This window comes from Nicotiana sylvestris, chromosome 4 (genome assembly GCF_000393655.2).
Source record: "Nicotiana sylvestris chromosome 4, ASM39365v2, whole genome shotgun sequence".
Lineage (NCBI taxonomy): Eukaryota > Viridiplantae > Streptophyta > Magnoliopsida > Solanales > Solanaceae > Nicotiana > Nicotiana sylvestris.
The window spans coordinates 11,975,123-11,999,844 of record NC_091060.1 but is presented as its reverse complement, the minus strand read 5'-3'; the positions used below and the strand labels follow the sequence as shown (position 1 = coordinate 11,999,844).

Here is a 24,722-nt window from a genome sequence, read left to right as displayed (position 1 = left end):
ATATCTAGAAGAGAAGATTACAAGACCTATTTATAATACTAATTTACCTAATCTATTAGTTGCCATACACCTAATTACACCTACTATACAACTCATACATGTGCTAGCTATGATATAGTACATGTGTATACATGTGCTAGACAACTTGTATGTCAACAAAATTAATACTTTTTACATAATTTTCATGATCAAAAGGAAAAAGGTACAAGCATCCGGCTTAAAGCGTGAGATTCTCTGAAAAAGGAACAAATGCCAAAGATCATATAGTTACAAACACTAGAGTTGGAATCCATGATGTGATTTGACAAGCTGCCAGAATTAAAACATACTTATATTCCCAATTTTACCTCATATGCGCTCTCTAAAAACCAGTACTAGTTTGTTTGGCCTGATATATTTTGGTGATGATCCCAGTAGTGTGGTCTATAACGCGAAGATGAAAACGAACACTCTTAAAATCTTGTATAAACCGTAAATCCAAACGTTATACACTATCGTCAAGAACGTTCTACCGCAGCTAGCTATCCATCTAGCCCACGGTAGCGAAGGCTCAAAAAAAAGATTGAATGAGGTCATTAACATTGGGTCGAGTGACTTCGTTCCTGGTCTTCCTATTCCCTTCGCTTTCCCAGCCGCTGCCTCTAAGGCCCAAGTACTTTTTTTGTTTGATCAAATGAAAAGGAGCACGGCGAAAAGCCAACTTGATTTTTTTTATTCGTTTGACGAGGGAAGACCTTAAGTACTGAATTAATTAAATTACACCTAGCCGTTAATTAATTTTAAAATAAAAGAAAAATGAAAGTAGTAGTGAGGCGTCGGTACGGAGTTGCGTCAGCTGAAGCTTCTAAAATCAATTTATTTTAAGAAGTATTTTTTTCTCAAAAATATTTTTTTTTGTTGGTGAGAAACATTTTGTGTTTGGTTAATTAATTTTGAAAAGTACTTTTGAGCAGCAATTAATATTTGTCCAAGTTTTTAAGAAGTGCTTATAAGTATATTTTCTCAAAAGTGCTTTTCAAAAAAATGTTTCTGGGAAGAAACTACTTTTTTCCGCTTCTAAGAAACTGCTTCTATTCAAAAGCATTCTTTTTCTTCTAAAAGCTTGGCTAAACACTTTAGCTTTGAAAAAAAAAAATATTTTTGAGTTTGGAGAAGCTTGGAAACAAGCTATAAATGTATTTTTCTCAAATGTGATTTTCAAAAAAATACTTTAAGGAGAAACTACTTTTTTCTGTTTCTCAAAAACTGCTCCGGCATCTAATCAAAAATACTTTTTTCTTCTAAAAACTTAACCAAACACCTTAACTTTGAGAAAAAACTCTTTTGACCAAAAAAGAGAAAAAAGAAGTTTAGTCAAACATGCTATAGAATCTCTTTGAATTCTTTCACGCATCCACATTTGTATTTGAATGCTAATTTCACTCTTTCATTCAGCCATTCACAAGAGAGCTTAATTAAATTCTTTTGAATCATATTCTCTTTGTGGGCAAGTGAGAGATGTCGACCATCTTTGGAACAATGGAGGTCAATCTTGTCAATGCTCGTGGTCTCAAGAACAATGAATTCTGGGGTATTGATTCATTACTCTTGTGTTCTCTTTGTTTTCCATTCTCTTGTTTAGCTTCAGCTTAAATTCACCTAACTTTCCTTTCTATTAAATTGAACTCATGCAAGATTATATCTTTTGTTTATTGCTACTTTGCTGTAGGATGAGCAAAGTTGCATTTAATATAGTATTATAAATTAATTATTTTATATAAGTATATTCAGTAAAAGATTAACTTTTCAAACAGTATTCGTGTCATTTAAATTGTGACATCTTCTGAGTATTTTGATTTAATAGTTGGTATTATGAATTGGTGTTGCTATATATGGTTCAGGTGGTGGAATAGATCCATATGTTTTGCTTCAATATAGAGCTCAAGAACGCAAGAGCACTACTGCAAAAGGTATTCATTAATTTCCCTTCTCTCCTTTTTTCCCCTTATTTAAAGTAGAATGGTCGATAGGTCGCTAGTATTGGTCCAAATCATGTATTTATTTTAAGAAATTCATTTAATATGTATATATTGTTAATATAATCTAAAATTCAATAACTTAAAAGTACTAGAATTTTAAACCTATAAACTTTAATTTTGGCTCCGCCTCTGATAGTGGCATCACACTTAACTATATGCATAAAGTTAACTAATGTTTTGAAATATATACATTCGTACTAAGTTAGCACTCACAAAGGTGTAGTGTTACTAAGTATATATCTATATAGTGTTAGTATTAAAATAACTACGTTTTCAGTCTCCAACAAGTTTGAATCGACTAATATGTATACATATTCATGTTATTAATTAGATCTCCTTAACAATAAGAATATCCCTAGAGCAATGGTAAAGGAGGTTCAGAATTTAAATGTCCCATATCGACCTATTTAGAACCAATAAAAATAAGGGTTCAAAATTTTGAGTGAGTTGTTGTGTTAAAGCATAGCGAACATTACTTTTTTACCGCCTTTTTTGAATTCCCTTAATAAAAATATTGTATTCACCTCGCCTGTTTTTTCTTAAAATAATCCATATGAGATGGAAAAAGTACTATTTCTAATGGGGAAATAATCCTGTATATCCGCTCTTAAAATAATAGCCGGAAAAATATATATTTTTTGTATACTTTTTGTATATATATACGTTGTGTATGTATATACAAAAATTATACAAATTTTATACACTTTTTCGGCTATCAAATATAAAAAAAAGTGATAATACCCCATTTCTAAAGTCATTGATTCTTACAGGCCAAGGCAGTAAACCAATGTGGAATGAGAAGTTTACTTTCAGGGTAGAGTATCCCTCTGCAGATAAGCAGTACAAGCTTATACTTAAGCTCATGGATCATGATTCCTTTTCCTCAGATGATTATCTCGGCCAAGCTACGTAAGAATTTTTATTTTTTTTTGGGTCTAATAACGCACTATATCTTGACTTAAAGTTATATATACTGATAGTGTAATTTTTTTATTTTTTTTTTGTTTTTTTTTTTGTTTTTGTATTGGCGATGCAATTTAATATGTTTTTTATATTACTATATTAGACTGATATGAAGATCATTACATGTTGTACATCAACTTAGCTCGATACCATAAAAATTATTTGCATTATCAGGACGAACAAAACTCTGACTCTGACTGTATACCATGTAGCAATTTTTGTATTTATAAACATTTAATAAAATGTGTCCATACTAAGTAAACCATATGTATAAAGCATTATTTACCAGTAGTTAGGCTTGTTATTACTAAGTAATTATTTCATTGAATGAATTATGTGTACATGTAGTATTTATTTGAAGGAATTGATTGAATTGGGAGTGGAGAAAGGAAGAGCTGAAATTCATCCTCGAAAATATAGTGTGGTGGGAAGTAATCAATCTTACTGTGGGGAGATTCAAGTTGGCATCACTTTTACCCCTAAGGTATTCTTTTTAATCTTCAGTTCATTTTTCTAGCCAAACTTTACAAATCTTGCAAAATTTTCTTGAAAAATTTAATTTTAAAAGAAAAAGGGAAAAGGTGGGATCCGGACAAAATCAATGAAATGGAAAGGATTAAATATGTAGGATAAATTTCACTCTTACCATGCAGAGACACACAATCATCTTAAACAAGTATAACTTGGCCCGAGTCCAGGGGTGATCCGTTTTGGCTATATGTTTGACCTGTTTTAGAAGGCTATAAGCACCTATGTTGCTCTGATTCTCCAAAAAATATTATTGTATTTGTGTCGCATTCTTCATAAATGCACTACTTCTACTTCTAGAGAATCCAACGTCATACACGATGATATTTTTGAAGAGTCCTAGCAATATAGATAACCAGCAAATCGCACTGCAGATTGTCTTTATTAGATGCTCATCTAAAATGTTAAATGATGCTTCCTTTTTTTTTCCTCGCGATGGAATGCGAATGTAATGGCTCATGATATGTGAAATAATTTGACAGAAGGCAGCTGCAGAAGAAGAATATGGTGGATGGAAGGAGAGTGCATGACTGCGGAGTAGTTAGTTCCTATATGTATTTGCCAGATTTTGTACACTTTGCTCTGAGTAGCGTAAAGATGAAGGTCTTCACAACTTTTTCTTATGTTAAAGCGATTGTTTGTTGTACTTAACAAAGCAATTGAAGTTATCTTAGTCGACTGTGACGTTTCAGTCGTATTGTCAGCAGTTTCTTTTGAAGTCTTCTGATCTTTGGCTGATTTTGGCTGATCTCTTCATCACTTGCAAAATCTCTTTTCTTGGCCATAGAGTTATTATTATAAAAAATAACATGAACTGATTCCTCTACGCATAGGGTACACTTATTATAGATTCTAAAAGATCTACTACTATTTGAATAGTCGAGAAATATACTTTCATCACTCCTTGGGTCAAACTTACCAAGATTGTCCTTGCCATTGTTGTGGACAAAGCATTTGCTTCCAAAGGAGTGAAAGTATCCAATATTGGGTTTTTTACCTTTCCATAATTCATATGGAGTATTGATCACTCCCAACTATGCCTTATAAAAAGGACAAAGCGGTCGCAGCTTTGTTACTCTACTTGTTCCCGCAGCTTCAATAACAAGATTCAACTGTCTCAACGCTTACCAAGGTCTATGCTCCAACTCTACCGGTAAATGACACGCCTTCCCAAACACCAACTTGTATGGTGACATGCCGATTGGAGTTTTGAAAGTGGTTCGATAAGCCCAATGTGCATCATCTAACTTCCTCGCCTAATCTGTTCTAGTAGCATTCACAGTCTTAGTCAATACATTCTTTATTTTTCTGTTCGAGACTTTCACTTGCCCGCTTGTTTGTGGATGATATGGGGTGGCCACCTTGTGGCGTACATCATACTTCTCTAACAACTTCGCGAAGGCTCGATTACAAAAGTGAGTGCCCCCGTCACTGATTATTGCCCTTGGAATGCCAAATCGGGTGAATATGTTCTTTCTCAAAAAACTAATTTCCCCCTTTGCATCATTTGTAGGGAGTGCTGCAGCTTCCACCCATTTGGACACGTAGTCCACAGCGACGAGTATGTACTTGTTGCCATATGAGCTGATGAAAGGCCCCATGAAATCGATCATCTATACTGATAACTAGGGATTTGATACATTTTATACTCCTTCTTGCTTAAGTTTTGATTAGAAATGTGTACAAAATAGTCCCAAAGGCTCACAAGTTGTGCTTGATTGCAGGTTTGATCAACAAGGTGATAATATGTCAAAGATCATCTCAAAAAGGAGTGAAACTTGCACAAGTACCAAGACAAGACAAAGCTCAGGAAAAACAGGGCCAGTGCGGCCGCACACCATTCTGTGCGGTCCGCACACCATTCTGTGCGGTCCGCACAAGTGAGGTTCAGAGTGTATGCAACTCAGGCAAAAAGGGCAATGCAGCCACACTAGATTTTTTGCGGTCCGCATTGGCGTCACTGCGGCCGCATTCGATTTAGTGCGGTCCGCAGAGGCTAGAGTTCAGAGAGTTGCCAGTTGAGGATTGAAGCCCAATGTGGTCCGCACTCCATTTCATGCGGACCACACAAGAAGCCATCGCGTCCGCACTCGATTCTGTGCGGTCCGCATTGCCCAAGTTCAGAGAGCCGTTTATTCAAGTTCAGAGCCCTAGTACGGCCGTACGTGATTTTGTGCTGTCCGCACTAACCCCGCAAGGGTATTTTTGTCCAGATTTTTTAGCTTAGTATAAATAGCTTCTTTTTCCATTTTTAGGTCGTCAGATAGTTTTTGTACTGAGCTGTGCTCGTAACTTCCGTTCCTTTAGCTATTTTGGGCAATTTTAGCTTCATTTCAACATTGAATCTTCTAGTTTATCTTAGCAATTAATTAATATGAGTTTTTCTTCGTCTATTTCTTTGTTTTCTTCTCTAATCATGAGTAGCTAGACCCATAAGCTAGGGTTGTGGCTCAACCCTAGTGTGGTTAATTGACAGGTCTTATGTATAGGGCTTGATTGACTATGAGTGTTTGATATTTGGACTAATTTTATGTTTAATTGCTGAATTAGTGGTTGCAAACACTTGTTTGTATTTAGTTGACTTTGGCTCTTCTTGAGAAAGAGAGCCTAAGTCTCTAAAATTGGTCCAACAAGAAATTGGGGCGTACTCAAGAGATTGATAGCCCCAATTTTAATGGTTAAACCTAGAGATAGTAATACCCGACTTGAACCTTGATTGCTTGTGCAAATTTGCATACCCAATTGGTCTTGAGAAAGTCAATTTGGGCAAAATCACTCAAACTACCGAGAGGTATAGAGTGAGTAGAATCGTGCAATGGTTATATCATACTCCTCAAATGTGTCAATTATGCCTTAAACTCAAGTATCCATCAATTGACCACCTAGGCGAAAGTCACTACCCTAGTGCCTTTTAATCATCTGAACAACTCGCAATAGTTTAATCTTAGCTTACTTTAGTTTAATTGAGCATTGTTGTTTTATAAAATTAGAAGTAAATCAAAACCCAAAAATATTTAGAAGTGCAATTTGGAGCAATTATACAACTCTAGATTAGATAGACACCCGACTCCAACTTCTAGCTCCCTGTGGAAATCGATCCCGACCTTAATCAGGTAAAAGCTGCTTCGACCTCTCTCACTACTCAATAGTAGTGCAGGGTTGACCTCGATCACTTTTTGGCGCCATTGCTGGGGAGCTAACAGTTTTGGCTATCTATCTAACTAGTTTTGTGTATTGTTCTTCTTTCCTTCTTTGTTACTAATTTGTTTGTGTCACAACTTCAGGTACTAAATAGCAAACAATGCCAATGACCCTCTTGGAAACGTGATTGCGCGGGAGGAGGTAGATGATGTCAGAGAAGATGAGGTGCCTATTGTACCTCAAGGACAACTTAGAGGCCGCCAGACCAATGCTAATCCCAATGAAAATATTCCAGATCCTTCTCCGCCACCTCCAAGAGTGGTTCCTAGAGTGCTTCCGAACCAAGGCTATGCAAGTGCTATTGTCCCACCCCAAATCCGGGCGGTAATTTTCAAATAACCAATGTGATGTTGACATTGCTAGAGCAGCGTGGGTATTTCACGGGCGCTGCAAATCAAAATGCTTACAAACATCTCAAAGGGTTCGTGGATACATGTTGGGGAAGCAAGAAAAGTAATGTGTCCAAGGATGCTCTTCGGTTTAGACTCTTCCAATTCTCACTTAGAGGGAAGGCATTGGATTGGCTCGAGAGACTTTCCAACCATTCCATCACTACTTGGGATAAGTTGACAGACAAGTTCATTGCAAAATTTTTCTCACCGGGGCATATGGAGGCATTGAGAGATGAGATATTGGCTTTCAAGCAAGAGCCCACGAAACCTTTGCATGAGATTTGGGAGCATTATAGAACAATGGTGAAAGAATGCCCAACAATGATATGACCGAGGCGATGATCCAATAGACTTTCTACCGGGGTATTAACACTACAAACCAATGCATCGTGAACCAACTTGCTGGGGGCAACTTCATGAAGCTGACTTATGATGAGGCTTGTGACATTCTTGACGAGATGGCTGACACTTCTTCCGCTTGGCAAAGTAGAGCCAATGTGCCCCAAGGTGACCCCATGGTCACTCATTTGCACAAGGAGTTACATGATCATGGGCAGGACATAGCTGAGCTGACAACTACTATGAACCAACTCGCAAAGGCATAGTTGCAACAAGTTAAAAATCCTCGCTAAGTGAATGCTATGGAGGGTGTCAACATGCTTGTCAACAAGAGAAGACAAAGAGGGCAACAAAATCAAGGGAATTCGGAGCAATTTGACAATGATTGTGGGGGATTCCAAAATGATAGTTATGATGAACAAAATGAAGAGGTGCAATATGTGAATAATTATCAAGGCCAAAGGGGCAATTCTTCTAACCAGCAACAATGGCGACCCTAAGGCAATTGGGGCAATCAACAACAACAAGGCAATGATAATTGGGGGAAGAACAACCAAAACTCTAACTGGGGAAATCAGAACAACAACCAAAGCAATCAAGGAAACTGGAATGGTAACAACAACAATTAGGGTGGTAACAATAATCAAGGTGGATGGAACAATATCAACTATGGAAACCGAGGGCAAGGCTTTCAAAGGCCCCCAACGTACCAATAACCGAACAATCCGCATTCATTCCTATCCCAAGGTCCTAATTCTTCTAAAAATGATATGGGAAGAATTGAAATGATGTTCGAACAAATGATGAAGAAGAATGCGGACTCTGATGCTCAGTTGGCTTCCAACAATACCTCTATTAGAAATTTGGAGGTGCAGTTAGGCCAAATCTCACAGTCTTTGAATACTCGCCCTAAGGGTGCTCTACCAAGTGATACGGTAGTAAACCCGAAGGGTTGGAACAATCATGTTATGGCGGTAACAACAAGAAGTGGGAGAGGCGGTGATGTGCATGCCTCCAAACAAAAGCAAATTTTGAGTGATGAAGTCGAGTTGCAAGAAGATGAAGTTTCTTTGGTAGTCGAAGATGTGGTTGATGGCAATGTGAACGAGGAAGTGAGGATCGACATTCAAGAGGCCGAGGTGGAAACACAAAATGATGTGAACCCGTTTAGAGAACACGTAATAGACATGCTAGAGTCGGTTGTGCCTAAAGCCAAGTCACCTTTGCCAAGGCCACCTCTGCCTTATCCTCAAAGGCTCGTAAAGCAGAAAAAAGAAAATCAGTTTAAAAAGTTCATTGACATGATGACGACCTTATCCATTAATGTGCCTTTGGTGGAGGCTCTTGAATAAATGCCTGGTTATGCTAAATTTATGAAGGAATTGGTGACAAAGAAGCGGTCTATGGATTGTGAAACTATAAAGATGACTCACCAAGTTAGTGCCATAGTGCATTCAACGGCCCCGAAGCTTGAAGACCCTGGTGCTTTCACCATCCCTTGCACCATTGGGAGTGCAGATTTTGCTAAGGCTCTATGTGATTTGGGGGCTAGTATCAATTTGATGCCCTACATGGTTTTCAAGACTTTGGGTATTGGGAAACCGAGGCCGACATCCATGAGATTGCAAATGGTAGATAGATCGATAAAGAGACCATTAGGTATTATTGATAATGTTCTTATCCGGGTGGACAAATTTATCTTGCCAGCTGATTTTGTGATCTTGGACTGTGCGGTGGACTATGAAGTCCCAATCATATTGGAGAGACCTTTCCTTGCAACGGGGAAGGCCTTAGTTGATGTAGAAGCAGGGGAACTCACCTTCCGGGTGGGTGATGAAAAGGTGGTTTTTTATGTGTGCAAGTCAATGAAACAGCCCAACAGTACCGATGTGTGCTCTTTTGTGGACCTTGTCACAACAATGATAGTTGATGATACCAGTGCAATGATAAATGTGGAGGACCCTCTTGAGGCCGTTTTGTTGAATCTTGATGTCAATGATGATGCAAGCCGGGTGGAGTGCGTGAATGCTTTACATGGAATGTGCTCTTACTCTTATTAGAAAACTATCTTTGGATCTTGAAAATCGGTAGACTCCACCAACAAAACCGTCAATTGAGGAGCCTCCGGTGTTGGAGTTGAAATCACTGCCTCCACACCTCAGGTATGAGTTCTTAGGCTCAAAATTCTACTTTTCCAGTTATTCTTTCCTCTTGTCTTACTAACATGCAGGTTGATGCCACATTGGCGGTGCTTCAAAAGTGAAAAAAGGCAATTGGATGGTCTTTAGCTGATATTCGGGGGATAAGACCCGCGTTATGTATGCACAAGATTATCTTGGAAGATGATGCAAATCCCTCCTTGGAGCATCAAAGAAGATTGAACGAAGCAATGCAAGAAGTTGTGAAAAAGGAGGTGATCAAGTGGTTGGATGCCGGAGTTGTGTACCCCATCTTTGATAGCTCTTTGACTTTATCGGTGCAATGTGTACCTAAAAAGGGTGGCATGACTGTGGTTACAAATTCTCAAAATGAGTTGATTCTAACAGAACCATCACCGGTTGGAGGGTATGCATGGACTACCGCAAGTTGAATAAAGTGACCCGCAAGGGTCACTTTCCATTGCCTTTTCTTGATCAGATGTTAGATCGACTTGCTGGGCATGTCTTCTACTATTTCTTGGATGGATATTCTGGGTACAACCAAATATTGATTGCTCCGAAAGATCAGGAGAAAACTACATTCACTTGTCCATATGACACCTTTTGCCTTTTCTCGGATGCCTTTTGGGTTGTGTAATGCACCGACGACATTTCAACGGTGTATGATGGCTATTTTCACCGATATGGTGGAAGACATTTTGGAGGTGTTCATGGACGACTTCAATGTTGTGGGGGATTCATTTGATGAGTGCTTGAAGAATCTTGATAGAGTCTTGGCCCGTTGTGAAGAAACCAATCTTGTTCTCAATTGGGAGAAATGCCACTTTATGGTGGAAGAGGGGATCGTTCTTGAGCATAAAATTTCAAAGCATGGTATTGAGGTAGACAAAGCAAAAATTGACGTGATTTCAAGGTCCCTCCCCCTACCTTTGTCAAGGAAGTTAGAAGTTTTCTTGGGCATGCGGGGTTCTACCGGAGAATCATCAAAGACTTTTTGAAGGTAGTGAACCCCTTATGCAAGTTATTGGAAAAGGATGCCAAGTTCATATTTGATGAAAAATGTATGCAAGTCTTTGAACTTCTTAAGCATAAGCTAACCACCACTCCTATCATTACCTCACTTAATTGGAGCTTGCCTTTTGAGCTCATGTATGATGCAAGCGATGTTGCGGTTGGGACGATTTTAGGCCAATGAGTGAACAAAATGTTTCATCTGGTGTACTATGCGAGAAAGACGATGAATGACGCTCAAGTGAACTACATGGTGACCGAGAAAGAGCTTTTGGATATTGTGTTCGCAATGGAAAAATTTCGGCCGTATCTCATGGGTGCTAAGGTTATTATTCATACCAATCATGCCGCACTCCGGTACTTGATGATGAAGAAGGATTCCAAAGCTAGACTGATGCGATGGATCTTGTTACTTCAAGAGTTTGATTTGGAGATTATGGACCAAAAGGGTAGTGAGAACCAAGTGGCGGACCACTTGACCCGCTTGGAGGAGGAGGGGAGGCTTCATGATGGCCTAGAAATCAATGACTCATTTCTCGACGAACAACTCCTTTCGATGTCGGTGAATGATATGCCATGGTTTGCGGACGTTGCTAATTTCCTTGTGACTGGTATAATCCCGTGTGAGTTCTCTTCTAACCAAAGGAAGAAGCTCAAACGGGATAGTTTGGATTTCTATTGGGATGAGCCGTACTTGTTTAAGACTTGCACGGATGGTGTGATCCGAAGGTGTGTCCCGGAGGACAAACAATTGAGTATCTTAGAGGCTTGTCCTTCCTCACCCTATGGTGGCCATCATGGTGGGGTGAGGACTACCTTGAAAGTTCTTAGTTGTGGGTTTTATTGGCCAACTTTGTTCAAAGATGCGGGTAATTTTGTGAAGATATGCGATGAATTCCAAAGAGCGGGTGGAATTTCGAAGAAAGATGAGATGCCTCTTAATACTATTCTTGAAGTGGATATCTTTGATGTATGAGGCATTGATTTCATGTACCCATTTGTTAGCTCTATGGGAACACATACATTCTGGTGGCGGTTGACTATGTTTCGAAGCGGGTTGAAGCCGTGGCTTTGCCTAACAATAAAGCCCGGAGTGTTGTTGCATTTCTTAAAAAGAGCATTTTCACAAGGTTTGGCACTCCTCGTGCGATTATAAGTGATGGGGGGGGGGTCTCATTTTTGTAATAGAGCTTTTGATTCCTTACTTGCAAAATATGGTGTCAATCATAAAGTCTCTACCCCCTATCATCCTCAAGCAAGTGGTCAAGTGGAAGTATCCAACAGGGAAATCAAGAGCATATTGTCAAAGATGGTCAATGATAATAGGACCGATTGGTCAAAGAAGTTGGATGACGCTCTATGGGCTTATAGAACTGCTTACAAAACTCCGATTGGTATGTCTCCGTATCGGTTGGTGTTTGGTAAAGCTTTCCATCTACCGGTTGAGTTAGAGCACAAGGCCATGTGGGCTTTGAGGAAGCTAAATCTTGAATGGGATGTTGCAGCCAATCTTCGTGTAGAGCAGCTCAATGAACTTGATGAATTCAGATTCCATGCCTACTCCAGTTCCTCCTTGTATAAGGAAAAGATGAAGTACCTTCATGATAAATATGCTGGTGGAAAGGAGTTCAAAGTAGGTGATTTGGTTCTCTTGTTCAACTTTCGGTTACGTCTGTTCCCGGGAAAGCTGAAGTCAAAATGGAATGGACCGTTTGAAGTGGTGTTGGCGACCCCTTTTGGTGCTCTTGATTTGAAAAATAAAAATAGAGAGGTCTTTTGAGTTAACGTGCACCGGGTCAAGCACTATCTTAGAAAAATTGATGATAGCCACGTGGTGGCACTTCTTCATCTCAAATAATTTGATGGTAACATGCGCTGTGCCGCGACGTTAAATCAGATGTTTCTTGGGAGGCAACCCATGCGTTTTTCTCCTTCTTGTTTTTCGTGGATTTTCATTGTAGTATAGAATTTATTTTTGGACTGACTAATTGTGAGATGCTACAGGATTGTGTTGATGCAGTGCAGGACATATTGGAAAAATTGTCAAGTCTCTAAAGTTTACAATACGGTCCGCACTATATTTTGTGCGGCCGCAAAAAACCTAGTGCGGGGGGCACAAACTTCGCGCGGACCGCACTAATGATGGATGAAAAAGACCTACTCTCTGAAGTTTACCACCACGGCTGCATTACATTTTGTGCGGTTCGCGGTGGTCCACTACGACCGCATTGCATTTTGTGCGGACCACAGTGGCTGCCTTGTCTGAACCTCATGACTTTCAGCAGCACGGACCGCATTGCCATTTTGTGCGGTCCACATTGGGGTAGGTAAGATAGGCCCTAGGACTTTTTCTTTAAATAGTTCCTGAGGCCCAACATTTGAAATTTTCGATCCTTTTGCTCTCAGCACCCATAAAATCAGTGTTCATCACTAATCTTGCACGAATTCATCTGCTTATCCTCGATTAATCATCAGCATTTCTCACATCTGGTAACTTTTACTTCTTTTTAATTGTTTGATTTTGTTATTGTCTTTTAATTTTTGTTTCCTTAGCTTTTCTCCTGTTCTTCCCGTATTTCCTTCAATTTGGTAGAATTAGGTTAGTTATTTTCTTGTTTAATGTAGACTTAGTTAGTTAAAAACACTGGGCAAACACTTAGGGATCTTTCTTAGATGAAAAATGGACTTAAAAGTGACATTTCATAAACCCTAAGTTAGTGCTGCAACTGGGCACTCTGTGTGGACCGCAGTGGATATTGTGCGGTCCGCGGTGCCCTTGTGCAGTCCGCAATGATATTTTATGCGGACTGCATTGCTGAAAGTCCTGAAGCCTGATCATTGAGGACCGCGGCCGCATTGCATTTTGTGCGGTCCGCGGTGCCTCAATGTGGACCACATTGCCATTTTGTGCGGTTCGCAGAGCAATTGTTTAGAAAGTGGGTAGTCTGAACCCCACCTCTGTGCGGATCGCATTGGCATTTTGTGCGGTCCGTATTGGCCTCTGTGCGGCCGCACTACATTTTGCGCCGTCCGCACTCTGCAACTTTTGATACTGTCTGCAACATTTTATTTCCTGCAACTGTGAACTTCAATGTCTTTCTGGATACTAACAAGCTTAATGACTGTTGTTTGCAGACAATGGTAAAACAAAGAGGCAAGGGTTCAAAACAAGCAGGTAGAGGAGAATCCTCTCGGGGAGGGAAATAGAAGATGATAAAATTGACTCCCCAAGCCCGGCAAAACATTAAAAACACAAGAAAGATCATCAAAGCTGCTGATAGGGCTATTTATCAGTCGGGGAATGAGTATGAGCCCTCCCGTGATATATCTTCGGACTCCGTGCCAGAGTACATCCCTGACTGGCCGGAGAGAAACAGACTAAGAGACACTCATCCACCTTTCCCCACTGCCAAAGCTTCAGTGCGTGTTTCTTCTGAGTCGTTTGAGGGCTCAGCAGCCAGTAGTGGAAATGAGTACTCCACCTCTCCCACAGCTTCATTATTCGGAGAGGGTCCAGTACCAGATGACCGGGAAGAAGTGGAAGGGGTGAACCTCAGGTGGTAGGTATTGCTAGAACTAGAAAACCAGAGGTGTGGCAAGACCGGTTTGTGAGTGAGGTGGCCTACCATAAATTCAGGGATTGGTGGTCGGTGAGGAAATTGATTCCGGAGAGGAGTTTTGTTGATAGAGACCTATTGCCTCACAACCCCAATGTGAGGAGGTAGTTTAGAGATAGAGTGGGTTGGGAGTACGTTTTGGGTGAATGTGTTGATGAAAACGAGCACTTGGTCAAGGAATTCTACACCAATGCTGCCCACATCAAAAGGGCACCAAAGTGACCAAGGTGCGAAATTTGAAAGTGTTGTTTGATGGGAAAATCATAAATGACTACTTGGGATTTGATGAGGAGGATGAGTTTCTGTATTTGGCAAAGATGGAATTAGGTGAGGAGGTCCGTCCTTGGTTGGCACAGTATCTGGCAATCCCAGGTACCACCCCTGATTGGTTGAATGTGGGAGTAAAGATTTTGAGGAGAAGTTTGAATTTCGAGGCCAAGGGGTGGGAAACATTTGTATGTAGTAGATTAGACCCCACTACTCATGACAACTCCCTCCCTCTTCACCGGACAATATTGGTAGCATCAATCATGGCAGGGTACCCGATTAACGTCAGGAATATGATGTCGCGGGTGATTACACAGGTAGTCAGTGAGGGTGACAGAAACTACCCCTACCCCAGCTTCTTAGCCATGTACTTCAGGGACCTCAAAGTTGAAAAGCGGCCGTTTGATATCAAAGTGAAAGCAAAGGCCCTGTTCTCATGGTACAACATGCAGGGCGATGACAACCCAAAAGGCAAGAACTACAAGGGAACAACCACTGCTCCAACTGGCCAGTCTAAAGAGCCAGTGGTGGTAGTGGCTCCTACTCAGCCTGCTTCCACCTCAGCGGACATGCCCCCTAGCCCATCCACTTCAGCAGCTCCAAACATACCCTCTACCTGGGCCTACCCAGTGACTGCACACCGACTGAGCCAGGCTCTTCTCAGCATCAACAACTGGATGCAAACAGCTTCATCCAAGTTGTCTGTCCTCACTACTGCAGTAGTAGCTCAGTCGACACCTCCGCCTCCACAGGTCCCACAGTCTATTGAGGACGCCCTTAAGGATATTTTGGACAACTAGAAGAAAATCCTTGACACGCAGAAAGTTCTTACGGATGCTGTGGAGTCTCATGGAAAAGGTTTCAAGGAGCTTTCTAGGGAGGCCAAGATGATGAGAAAGACACAGGCTTCCAAGGAGTCCGTAAAGGAGTTGAAGGTTGAGGTTGACAGGATGAAGGCAGATAATCTACCATTAGATTTGTTTCTACAGGACCCTATGCCAGCAGCTCACCCTCAACCAGAGCAGTCCTAGAGGTCTCCCAGGAGGAAGAGGATGATTCCCTGCGCAGATGATGTAGTTATCCAGTTGGCAGACCCACCGGAGACCTCCTCCAATCAGCCACATGATGCACATCAGGAGCCTATTCAGGTCCAGGACTAGGTCCCAGCAGCAGAGCAATAGGTTACAGGGAACCAATCTGAGGTTCCCAAGCATATTGCGGACCCAGGACCACTCAGGATCCCATGCAGACAGACGGACCATAGGGAGCTTCTATATCTTTTCCCTTTACTTTTGGTTCTTATTTTGTTTAGTTGGCATTGAGGACAATGCCAGTTTTTATTTGAGGGGGTAGGCCCTACATTGATTTGTTGGATGATTGTATATATCTGACAAACTTGTATTTCTTTCTTTCTTTGTTTTCATCTTTGGTATGTATATAATTTCAGCATTTCATTACATTTCTCGTACTTTTATTTTACTTTGGGTCTATATATAAAGTTATGTTACATTGTATATATTCATCCCCTCTATTGTATATTCGATTAAATCCCCTATTGTATATATTCATTCTACTTTCCACATTTTTCTTTTCCGTAGCTTCTTATTTATGTTCGTAGCTTCTTGTTTTGAACGTTTGCAATAAGCCTTAAGTTTTATTAATGCCACAGTTCTTTCCAGAGGTGGAGTATGTATGAACCGGGTGGCTCTTCCTAATGATGGATGGCGTGACAACCTTCTTAAGGGTTTGAGACTGTTTTCTTTTCTTTTTGCTTTTTAATAGTTAGTGGTAAGGGTACCTCAAGTAAAGCTTCACTTGGGCCTAGCACATTTGCCTTTGATCTCATGGTCAAAAACAAATTGTTGTGTATAGGATGGTGAAAGTCGTGACCTTGAGACTCTTGTGTTGACCGATAATCATCAAGTGGTTTTTCAGGACCATTGTGTGATCAAATTGTATCTAAGGTCGTTGTGGGCCCCCGACTCTGTGTCTTTAGCGATCCCATAACTTGTGTAGTGATATATTGCATTGGAAGTCAAAGTCCCGAGCTATTGGTCTAGAACTTGCGCTGAATGTTTGTTGAGGCGAAATCCTAAGTGAATTTTGACTTGAGACATGATTATAGGCTCTCCTTGATACAAATGATATCTTGAACACTTCCATAGACTAACAATGATAAATCCCTAGTCAACCCTTTTGAGCCTTAGACCTTTTTCCTTCAAGAACCATGATACAAGCCTTTACCTGTTCTAAAAGATACCGTCTCTTGGCACCCGATCTTTCCTTAGCACATGGCAAAAGTATAAGTTTGGGGGGGGGGGAGACGAGGATTGCAACAAAGTGGTAAAAAGGTACAAAAATGAAGAAAAGTAAAGGCAATGAAAAAGAAAGAAAAGCAAAAAGACGAAAAGAATGTTCAATGTGTAAGTGAATAAAAGGGATTCAAGAAAAGCAAAGAATGAAAGGTATGGAAAGTTGAGAAAGGAGAAAAGATTTGAAATGAACAAGAAAGAGTGACAATGTGTCTCTCTAACCCCTTGTAAAGAAGTGAAATGACTCAAAAAGTCAAGTGAATGTGTGCCAAGATGAAGCAAAAGAAATGTTTAAGGGAATGTGGAACCTACTTAGACCAAACATTTCCTATCCTGAACCAAAAGCCTTCACCATGTCTCCATAAAAGCCCTATATGATCTTGAGTTGAATGAAGCTTACATTAGTGGTGACTCACATAAGGGGCAAGCATATGGTACTTTGAGCCGGACGTGTGACTTTTCCTTGAGAGAGATGAGTGAATTTCCATTAACCTCGTTCTGAGTGCCACTATCTTAAAGGTGAGGTTTGCTTAGGGAGAGTTGAGGATGTGTGAGTTTGGGTTCCACAATGACCAAAGTAACATAAAGAGTTTTTTGATGTGTTGAGTCAACTCTTGATGCTCTTGTGTCGCACTTAATCCATGGTGTTTAAAAGAGTAAATGTTGTTAATGAATTATTTGTATTAAGGGCAATTGTTAGTCCCAAATGATGCTAGATGAGGTCACTTTAGGACAGCTGAATTTTCTTGGAATTTCCCAAAAGAGGTGGGTCTTATTTTGTTTGCTTGAGGACAAGTAAAAGCTTAAGTTTGGGGGAGTTGATAACTAGGGATTTTGATACATTTTATACTCCTTCTTGCTTAAGTTTTGATTAGAAATGTGTACAAAATAGTCCCAAAGGCTCACAAGTTATGCTTGATTGCAGGTTTGATCAACAAGGTGACAAGATGTCAAAGATCAGCTCAAAAAGGAGTGAAACTTGCACAATTACCAAGACAAGACAAAGCTCAACAATATAGGGCTAGTACGACCGCACACCATTCTGTGGGGTCCGCACGAATGAGGTTTAGAGAGTATGCAACTCAGGCAAAAAGGGCAATGCGGCCGCACTAGATTTTCTGCGGTCGGCATTGGAGTCGCTGCGGCCGCATTCGATTTAGTGCAGTCAGCAGAGGCTAGAGTTCAGAGAGTTGCCAGTTGAGGATTGAAGCCCAATACGGTCCGCGCTCCATTTCATGCAGACCACACAGGAAACCACTGCGGCCGCACTCGATTCTGTGCAGTCCACATTGCCCAAGTTCAGAGAGCCGTTTATTCAAGTTCAGAGCCCTAGTGTGGCCGCACTAACCCCGCAAGGGTATTTTTGTCAAATTTTTTTAGCTTAGTATAAATAGATTATTTTCCCATTTTTAGGTCATCAGATAGTTTTTGTACTGATCTGCGCTTGTGACTTCCGTTACTTTAGCTATTTTGGGCAATTTTAGCTTCATTTCAACATTGAATCTTCTAGTTTATCTTAGCAATTAATTAATATGAGTTTTTCTTCATCTATTTCTTTATTTTCTTCTCTAATCATGAGTAGTTAGACCCATAAGCTAGGGTTGTGGCTCAACCCTAGTGTGGGTAATTGATGGGCCTTGTGTTTTAGGGCTTGATTGACTACGGGTGTTTGATATTTGTACTAATTTCATGTTTAATTGCTGAATTAGTGGTTGCAAACACTAGTTTATGTTTAGTTGACTTTGGCTCTTCTTGAGAAAGAGAGCCTAAGTCTCTGAAATTGGCCCAACAAAGAATTGGGGCGTACTCAAAAGATTGATAGCCCCAATTAAAGGGTTAAACCTAGAGATAGTAATACCCGACTTGAACCTTGATTGCTTGTGCAAATTTGCATACCCAATTGGTCTTGAGAAAGTCAATTCGGGCAAAATCACTCGAACTACTGAGAGGTGTAGAGTGAGTAGAATCGTGCAATGGTTATATCATACTCCCCAAATGTGTCAATCATGCCTTAAACTCAAGTATCCGTCAATTGACCACCTAGGCGAAAGTCCCTACCCTAGTGCCTTTTAATCATTTGAACAACTTGCAATAGTTTAATCTTAGCTTATTTTAGTTTAATTGAGCATTGTAGTTTTATAAAATTAGAAGTAAATCAAAACCCAAAAATGTTTAGAAGTGCAATTTGGAGAAATTATACAACTCTAGATTAGATAGACACCCAACTCCAACTTCTAGCTCCATGTGAAAATCGATCCCGACCTTAATCGGGTAAAAACTGCTTCGACCTCTCTCGGTACTCAATAGTAGTGCAGGGTTGGCCTCGATCACATACATCAAACACTTCTACCTCCTGAATTGGGTTCATAGGCATCTCATGTCGGCGGGAAATATTCCCGATTCGTTGGCATTCATCACACCCCTTTATCCATAAATGTGCATCTTTGAACAGTGTTGGCAGTAGAAGCCCGACTCCAAGACTTTTGAAACTGTCCTTACTCCCCCGAAGTGCCCACCATATGGTGATGCATGACATGCCTGCAAAATAGTAGACTAGTCTATCTCTGGGATGCATCTTTGGATCATGTTATCAATACAAATCCTAAACAGATAAGGCTCATCCCAATAATACATGCGACAATCACGAAAGATCTTTTTCTTTTGAACATAGGAAAAATCATAAGGAACAATACCGCTCTCCAGGTAGTTTGCAATGTCTGCATACCATGACGCTTCCTCAAGACTCGTGGCTAGTAGTTGTTCATCTAGGAAAGTTTCCAGAATCTCTTCTACCTCAATCTTCTTCTTAGCTCCTTCCGGCCTAGACAAATGATCAGCTACTTGGTATTCCGTTCCCTCTCGGTCACGAATTTCCAAATCAAATTCTTGCAATAGTAGCACCCATCGAATCAGGCATGGTTTTAACTCCTTCTTCTCGATTAAGTACCTGAGAGTAGCATGGTCAGTATAAACAATTACCTTCGAACCTATCAGGTATGACTTGAACTTGTCAAATGCGAACACCACTGCCAGCATCTCCTTCTTGGTCATAGTGTAATTTAGCTGGGCTCTACTTAGCGTTCTACTTGCGTAGTATATTGGATGCATGATTTTATCTTTTCGCTGCCCAAGAACTGCTCCCACCACACAGTCACTCGCATTACACATCAGCTCAAATGGTTGCTCCCTGTTAGGGGAAACTATGATAGGTACTATTACCAATCTCTTCTTTAATTCCTCAAAAGCTACCCTGCAGTTATCAAAAAATACAAAAGGGTTATCTTTTTCAAGCAATTTACACAAGGGGGTTAGCAATTTTGGAAAAATATTTTATAAATCTCCTATAGAAACCACGTGCCCAAGAAAACTTCTGATTGTTTTGACGGAAGTGGGTGGTGGAAGCTTTTCTATCACATCAACCTTTGCACGATCCACCTCAATACCTTTACTTGATATTAGGTCCCAAGACTACACTTTCTTGTACCATGAAATTGCACTTTTCCTAGTTGAGTACCAGATTAATCTCGACACACCTTTTCAACACTCTTCTCAAGTTCACAAGGCAATCATCGAATGAGTTCCCCACCACTGTAAAGTCATCCATGAAAACCTCTATTATATCCTCTACCATATCTGTGAAGATGACCATCATGCACCTTTGGAATATGGCGGGTGCGTTGCGTAGGCCAAACGATATTCTCCGAAAGGCATAGATACCATAAGGGTAGGTGAACGACATTTTCTCTCTATCCTCCGGGGTAATAGAAATCTGATTATACCCCGAGTACCTATACAGAAAGCAAAAGTGAGACCTCTATGCCAATCTATCTAGCATCTGATCAACGAATGGCAATGGGAAATGGTCTTTCCTGGTACCGAAGTTCAACTTCTTGTAATCCATATAGATTCGCCAACCTGTGACTGTTCGTGTAGAGATCAATTCGTCCTTCTTATTTTTCACTACCATCATACCTCCCTTTTTTGTACATACTGAACTAGGCTAACCTAGTTGCTATCAGAGATAGGAATTATGATTCCCGCATCTAACCACTTAATCACTTCTTTCTTTACCACTTCTTTCATGTTGGGGTTCAACCTTCTTTGATGTTCTCTGTAAGGTTTGTGCCTATCTTCTAGTAAAATCTTATGCATACAAAAAGCCGGGCTGATCCCCTTGATGTTTGCAATGGTCCACCCAATTGCAGTCTTGCACTCAGTCAGCACCTGCAAAAGCTGTTCTGCCTACACATCTAACAAACTAGATGAGATAATAACAGGTAAAGTTGAGTCAGGTCCTAAGAATGCATACTTGAGATGAGATGGCAGTGGTTTCAGTTCCAACTTTGGTGTCTCTTCTATTGATGGCTTAGCTGGAGGAGTTTTCCTTTCCTCTAACTTCAAGGGCTCAAATTCGAGCTCCCTTCTCCAAAAACCCTGACCTTCAATAGCAAGTACCCACTCTGCCAAGTCTTCTCTATTGGCTTTATCTAAGTTCATGAGACAGACTGCTAGAGGGTCTTTAGTATTCAATGTCTCATCTTCTTCCTCCAAAATTACATCCACGGCATCTATTAGAGAGCAATTAGCAGATTTACTTGGTCTCTGCATAGTCTGCACATTGAATATTATCTCTTCATCATTTAACCCCATTTTGAGCTCTCTAGTTTCACGGTCAATCAAAGCTCTCCTAGTGGCCAAGAATGGTCTTCCAAAACTTATGGGAATTTCCTCGTCAACCTGACAGTCTAGAATAACAAAATCTGCTGGGAACACAAACTTCCCAACCTGTGCTAATACATCATCAAGGATACCATAGGGCATCTTCACTATCCAATTAGCCAACTATAGTAACATAGACGTGGGTCTGGCTATTTCAATGCCTAGCCTTTTTTCTAGATAGCCAGGGGCATAAGGTTTATGCTTGCTCCCAGATCACACAGTGCCTTAGCAAATGCATAGTTGCCTATTGTGCAAGGGATTGTAAAACTCCCTGGGTCCGCCAAATTCTCAGTTATGGGTCTCGTCACAACAGCACAACAGGTCTGAGTCAGTATAACTATGGCCAAGTCTTGAAAGTTGAACTTACGGGACATCAAGTCCTTCATCATTTTCGCATAACCAAGCATCTCCTTTAAAGCATCAATCAATGGAATGTTTACTTGAATTTGCTTCAACATCTCCAAGAATTTCTTGTACTGCTCATCTTTTTAATACTTGGCCAATCTCTATGGGAATGGTGCTGGAGGTTGCTTCTTCCCTGTGATTTGAATTTTTTCTTGTTCAAGCACTTCTTCTACTGTCGGTTCCGGTGCAACCTTAGTTTCTTTCACAACCTCTTCTTCTTTGTTGGTGTTCTTTTGTGCATGCTGTACCGTCACCTCAGTTAACCCTACTGAATCATCTATCTCAATAGGTACTGGCACTAGTGTCTCAGTCGGTCTGCTTTCGTGAACAATTTCTTGCTCCGGATCTAGGTCTCTAGCATTTCAGAGACTCACTACCATAAGCTGCTTCGGGCCCTGCTCTTTTGGATTGATTTGTGTATCTACAGGTAACGTCCCATGTGTGCGATTATTTAAAGCCATCGAAATCTGGCCTAATTGAATCTCAATATTCTTTATCGCTGATTCATGTGAGTCTACTTTGTCGGTTAGTTTTCTAGTGGACCCAATCACTTGTTGCATCATTCCCTCAAGTTTAGCAAACCCATCTTCGTGTCTCACAGCCTGTTGTTGTTGAGGTTGTTGTTAAGCCTGCTGCTGATTTTGCTGGTTGTAACCCTGTTGCCTTTAGTAAGGCACCACTTGGCCCTATGGTTGCATGGCCCCAAGATTGTTGTTGTTGTTGTTTTTTAGTTGTACTGCTGTAGAGCTGGTCATATTATTAATTCTACTGACCTCAATTCTGACCACCCGGTCTCTGTTCCCTACAGTTGGCTACATAATTCATGTTCTCCTAATATTAATATCGGTTATCACCTTCCGCACTCCACGAGCAGTCATATGGTTGATTAATGCATGATGTACATAAGCCCCCATTAGTTGCATCAACTATGTGTACCTGCTGCTTCTAGCCTGATTCATCAACCTTTTAGGTAAGGATGCTCATTTGCATTAGTAGAGTGGCCATATTTTCAGCTATGGAGTTAGTCGGGTCTAAAGCCACCGAGTGAATCACATGAGTGATTTGAGCATTTCTTGTTGTCCATCATGAGTTTTGTGCCATCTTGTCAAGTAGGATCTTGCTTTCTCTGAATGTCTTGCTCAAAAATGCTCCACCTGTTGAAGCATCAACATTGGCTTTCAAGTTATCTGCCAAACCCATGTAAAACCTCTGCCCCAACATTTGCTCCGGAATACCATGATGTGGACACGTAACCAGCAGACCCTTGAACCTCTCCCACATTTCTTGTAATGTCTCTGTTGGTTTCTGTCTGAAGCTTAATTTCTCATCAATTTGCTGAGCAGTCTTGTTGGGTGGGTGAAATTTGTTCACAAATTGCTTGACTAATTTCTCTCAAGTAGTAATGGAGTTTAAGGGGAGTGAGTTAAGCCAAGTCTGAGCCACTCCCGTCAGTGAGAATGGAAACAACAACAGTCGTATTCCTTTCGGTGTCACGTTATGTTGCCTCTGCATGGCATAGATTTATAGGAAATTTTTTAGATGCTGTTGATGATCTTCAACGTATGACCCAGAGAATAGTCCCTTGTTTGTAACAACTGTAGCATGTTATTTGTGATTTGGAATGATTCTGCTTGTATCTGAGGGACTACAATTGTAGTTGCTAAGTTGTCAACGGTGGGTTGCGCCCAATCATACAATGCTGCTTCTGGCACAAGAGGTACCACACCCTGATTGTTTGTATCATTCTCGTTGTTTCTGTTGTTTAGATGATCGTCTTCCATGTCTGGTTCGATTTGTTCTGATGAGTTCTGTCGTGGTTTGCCTTTCTTGTTTGCACGATTTAATGCCTTGAAAACTTTCACAGGATCTGATAATGCTTCAAATAACTCACCAGTTCTTGAGGAGTTTCTAGGCATGCACCTATAACACCCAAGACTACAAATGTTAGAATTTCAATGATCAGTTTAAATTAAAGAAAATTGACTGCACTAAGAATTTTTTTTACACTTCTTTTAACTGCAATCAATAACACCGTTAATTCCCCAGCAACGGTGCCAAAATTTAATCATGCCCAACTATGCCTTATAAAAAGGACAAAGCGGCCACTGCAAACAAGTCTGGAGTCGAATCTCACAGGGAATTAACCTATCAATCACAACTATTGGACTTACACAAATTCACGTATTCAATTTTCGGAGATATTTAAGCAATAGGTTGGATGTTTACTAACTAAGTATTACGTAATGAAAATGCAATAATTAATAACTAACTACTAATGGTTTGTAAGCAAGAATGGGAATGATCTAAGGTTCTGATTTCCCCTATTGTCGGAATCCTTTCCTCTATGTTTGCTATAAATTTGCCTAAGTCTTCTCTATTGATCATGAGAACTCTGACTGTCGTAACTCTCTCCCCAGTAATTACAACAATATACTAGACATATTCTCCCAAATTACGCTAGCTAGCCTTAAGTACAGCTCACTTAGATCGCACCCCATATTTCGTTATCCCTAATCCCACATTTAAACCCTTCATATTGATCCCTCATATACGTTAGGAGTGATGATGTTCAACAACTACCTAAATATGAACACTCTCCCGAGTAATTCATACTAAATAGGAACAGTTAATTGAGGCCCTTCAATCAACAACAATAAGCATATAGTTGAACAAATAGAGATAATACTATGGCAAATATATGTTAACATAATGAGAAAATCATCCTTCAACAGGTTCCATCAAAATCCTAGATTATAATTTTAGCTACTCATACTCATAGTAACAATATCCA

At 40.4% G+C, this 24,722-nt stretch overlaps 1 protein-coding gene across 2 annotated transcripts; it reads left to right on the top strand.

Moving 5' to 3' along the window:
- Positions 1 to 1,339: 1,339 nt before the first annotated feature.
- On the top strand, positions 1,340 to 4,215 carry LOC104212003 (16 kDa phloem protein 1-like). 2 transcript variants are annotated; one of them, XM_009761169.2, is made up of 5 exons: positions 1,340 to 1,570; positions 1,881 to 1,949; positions 2,789 to 2,927; positions 3,330 to 3,465; positions 3,992 to 4,215. In XM_009761169.2, exons 1-5 carry the CDS (start codon positions 1,498 to 1,500, stop codon positions 4,037 to 4,039), a joined length of 465 nt encoding a protein of 154 aa, XP_009759471.1. In that variant the 5' UTR covers positions 1,340 to 1,497; the 3' UTR covers positions 4,040 to 4,215. The 2 variants fall into 2 exon arrangements, with proteins under 2 accessions (XP_009759471.1, XP_009759472.1); XM_009761170.2 differs by having other exon boundaries at positions 1,396 to 1,570; positions 3,995 to 4,215.
- The last annotated feature ends 20,507 nt before the right edge of the window (positions 4,216 to 24,722 follow it).